The sequence below is a fragment of the Olea europaea genome, unplaced genomic scaffold (genome assembly GCF_002742605.1).
Source record: "Olea europaea var. sylvestris unplaced genomic scaffold, O_europaea_v1 scaffold1728, whole genome shotgun sequence".
Taxonomy (NCBI): Eukaryota; Viridiplantae; Streptophyta; class Magnoliopsida; order Lamiales; family Oleaceae; genus Olea; species Olea europaea.
Genome location: NW_019234983.1, coordinates 279856 through 283583, shown reverse-complemented (window position 1 = coordinate 283583; position 3728 = coordinate 279856). Strand labels below are relative to the sequence as shown.

Genomic DNA, 3728 nt, shown 5'->3' with positions numbered 1-3728 from the left:
TTGATGATCGAAACTTTCAAATATTTTGCCACTCATTCGGCACATCTTTTGAGTATTTGCACTTTAGTCCTCCAACTTTCAATTATCTTCAATTTAGTCCATCTTCCATTCTTTCTTCCTCCACTTGTTTTGCTTTGTTATTGAGCTCATCCTTGGCATGTTTCTACTCTCGTTTTGCATTTAGCTCAATTTTTCAATATTTGTACCTTTGGTCCTCGAACTATCAAATTGTTGCGTTTTGGTCTTTCTTCGGCTCTTTTCTCCTGAATTCCACAATTTCCATTGAATTACCTACAATGCACGAATTTAACTGGATTAAGTCACAATTCAACCATTTTATCCATGTTTAAATCATGTTTGTGAACCAAATAAGTGTGTAAAAACACACTTATCAAATGGTCCACAGGGCTGCAGGGCAGAATACTGTACACAACCTGAAATGGACTGAAGCCCGTACTCCTGTTTCGAGCATGATTATACGCAAACTCTGCTTGGCTAAGTCATTGATCCCAGGAGCGGAGATTATCTCCAACTAGGCACCGCAGCAAATCTCCCAAAGAACGATTCACGACCTCAGTCTGTCCTTCTGTTTGAGGGTGATAAGTACTAATAAAATTGAGCGATGTGTTTACTGACTTCTATAAGCTCCGCCAGAAATGACCGAAGAATCTGGTGTCTCTATCAGACACAATAGAAGTGGGCAATCCATGAAGATGATAAATCTCTTTGAAAAATAGCTGCGAAACCTTGACAACATCAGTAGTACGTTTACAAGGGATGAAATGCACCATTTTTGAAAAGCAATCCACCACCACAAAAATAGAGTCATTACCATGCTGAGTGCGCGGTAAATCTAGAACAAAATCCATACTAATATCAGTCCATGGGGCTAAAGGCATTGGTAAGGGTTGATAAAGGCCAGCGTTGGTGGCTTTGCCTTTTGCTACATGACACACCCTGCACTGCTAAACAAACTTCTCCACCTCACGGCGCATAGTAGGCCAGAAAAATGAAGTGCTGACCGGAGCTAAAGTGCGATCTCGGCCAACATGACCCTCGCCGTGAAATTCCTCAATTAATTTCAGATGGAGGCTGCAATTTGGTATACACAACTGAACACCCCGAAACACGTAACCATCCTCTAACAGAAAGGGGAAATAAGGACCTTGCAGTAGATGGTAAAAGATGGGGCTAAAATAAGGATCATCAGCATAAAGAGAGGCAAAGGTCTTAAACCCAGTAACTGCCACTTGTAGGCGTGCTAATAATCCGTGCCGATGACTGAGTGCATTTGCCACACGATTAGAAGAGCCAGCCTGATGTTTAATGACAAAGTTGAACTGCTGTAAGAAGGTAATCCAAGATGTGTGATGGGAAGACACGGAATCTTGGCTAGACAGATGCTTGAGGGCTTCATGATCACTGTATAAGATAAACTCTCGCTGAAATAGATAATGTCGCTAATGACGAACAGCCTAAACAATGGCATAAAATTCTGTATCATAAGTACTATATCTCCCATGAGCCCCTCCCAATTTCTGACTAAAATAAGCTATTGGTTTTTCTTCCTGACTGAGAACAGCTCCGATGCCCAATTTAGAGGCATCACAATGTAATGCAAAAGGTTTTGTGAAATTAGGCAGCGCAAGTACTGGGGCTGAAGTCAGGCGCTCTTTAATAACCATAAATGCTTTCTCCGCCTCGGGCGTCCATTGAAACTAACTCTGCTTCATGCACTTAGTAATGGGAGACATGATGGTGTTAAAATGTTGAATAAATCCTCGATAGAATGACGCCAAACCATGAAAACTCCGCACATCAGAAACTGAATACGTCCACGACCATTGACGGATTGCATCAACCTTAGCCGAATCCACTGTTACTCCACCGGCTGACACCACATACCCCAAAAATAGAACACTATCAGTATAAAATACGCACTTCTTAAAGGCTGCAAAGAACTTTTCTTTACGCAAAACAGTAAGGACTTTCTTCAAATGCACATCATGAGGCTCCTCCAACCCACTGTAGACTAATATATCATCAAAGTAAACAACAACACACTTACCAATAAATGGTCGAAGTGCTTGGTTTATTACCCACATGAACGTGCTAGGTGCATTGGACAGTCCGAAGGGCATTACTAGCCACTCGAATAATCCCTCCCGTGTTTTGAACGCTGTTTTCCATTCGTCACTAGGGTGGACTCGAATCTAATGGTAGCCACTCTTCAAATCTAGTTTGGTAAATACTGTTGCTCCGGCCAATTGGTCAAGTAAGTCATCCAACCTTGGTATCGAAAAACGTTAACGAACTATTATTTTATTGATGACCCTGCTGTCCACGCACATCCGATAACTCCCATCTTTCTTTGGCACTAGAAGCGCGGGGACTGCACACGGGCTGAGGCTTTCTTTGATGTAACCCTTCTGCACTAACTCTTCTACCTGTCTCCTCAACTCCTCATGCTCTGCCGAGCTCATTCGATAATGTGGACGGTTAGGCAGTGATGCGCGGGGTACTAAATCAATTTGATGTTGTATATCCCTCAAAAGTGGAAGACCCTGTGGAAGGTTAGCTGGGAATACATCCTGAAACTCAGAAATTGAAGTGGCTACTTTAGGGTGAAGATCCGCCTCCTCACTTGTAATAGGAACTGTCGACACTCCCGTCACTTCAGTTCCGACTAATAACAAGACGACACCTTCTGCCAACATTTCACGTACAAACAAGGATCGAGAAAGTAAGTTACTACTGTCCCCTACCGAAGACATACACTGAGCATCTTCGGAGGGTAGTAGTACAATTTTTTTACCCGAAAAGGTGAATGTATACACGTTTCGACGCCCTTCATGACACACATCCCTATCAAACTGCCATGGACGGCCCAACAACAAATGACAAGCGTCCATAGGCACCACATCACACCAAACACTATTACGATACGCACTGCTAATGGAGAAAGTTACGAACACATGACTAGTAACACAAATTTCATTACCTTGTTTCAACCATGCCAAACTGTAGGAAGCAGGGTGGGGTTCCGTGGTTAGTTTCAATTTCTGCACAGCCACCTCAGATATCACATTTTCACAATTGTCCACGTCAATGATGAACCTACACACCTTCCCGCCAATGGTACAAGTGGATAGAAATATGTTATTTCACTGCAATTCCTCAGCCAACCCTTTAGGTGTAAGGCATGCCCGTCGTACTACTAACAGAGGACCCATGTCACATGTATGCACAACTTCAGATTCGTCTTCCTCCTTTACCTCATGAGCATGAGCCTGTGCATCGTTTTGTGTCCCTCCTCCGATGAATAAACCTGGTCGTGATTGTCCTTGGGATGGACTATCCCTCCTCAAATGGCCAAAGTCGTCACAACCAAAACACTGACTACCAAGCCCTCATCCACCAGGAGGAGCCCAGCCACCCGGGTTAGCGGTTTGAGGGGCTGCTGATCGAGTGTTTGGATCAATGCCCTGACCCCCTAATGAAGAGGATTGGGACTGACCAGATGTGGGATTTGGGGTGAATGTTTGACCCCCACCTCCAGATGGACCACCAGAATTGCCAACTATAGAATGATGCTTTTGCTGTATCTCGGCCTGAAGCGCACGTTGATGAGCCTCAGAAACAGACACCGACGAAAACATATTAAGAACATCCTGTAGATTCGACCGTAGGTCACCAATATAGCGCGCCACCAACTGGTCTTCTGACTC

General features: G+C 43.9%; 1 protein-coding gene across 1 annotated transcript; it reads right to left on the bottom strand.

The window, feature by feature from the left end:
- Nucleotides 1-2306: 2306 nt before the first annotated feature.
- On the bottom strand, nucleotides 2307-3298 carry LOC111377826. The gene is made up of 2 exons (XM_023000954.1): nucleotides 3276-3298; nucleotides 2307-3117 (listed from the first exon to the last, which is right to left on the bottom strand). Exons 1-2 carry the CDS (start codon nucleotides 3296-3298, stop codon nucleotides 2307-2309), a joined length of 834 nt encoding a protein of 277 aa, XP_022856722.1.
- Between the last annotated feature and the right edge of the window lie 430 nt (nucleotides 3299-3728).

Coding starts and splice junctions, on each gene's coding strand:
- LOC111377826 (XM_023000954.1), bottom strand. CDS start 3,298: ATGCACAGGCTCATGCTCATGAG. Junction 3,118..3,275: donor CACAGGCTCATGCTCATGAG/GTAAAGGAGGAA, acceptor GAAGGTGTGTAG/GTTCATCATTGACGTGGACA.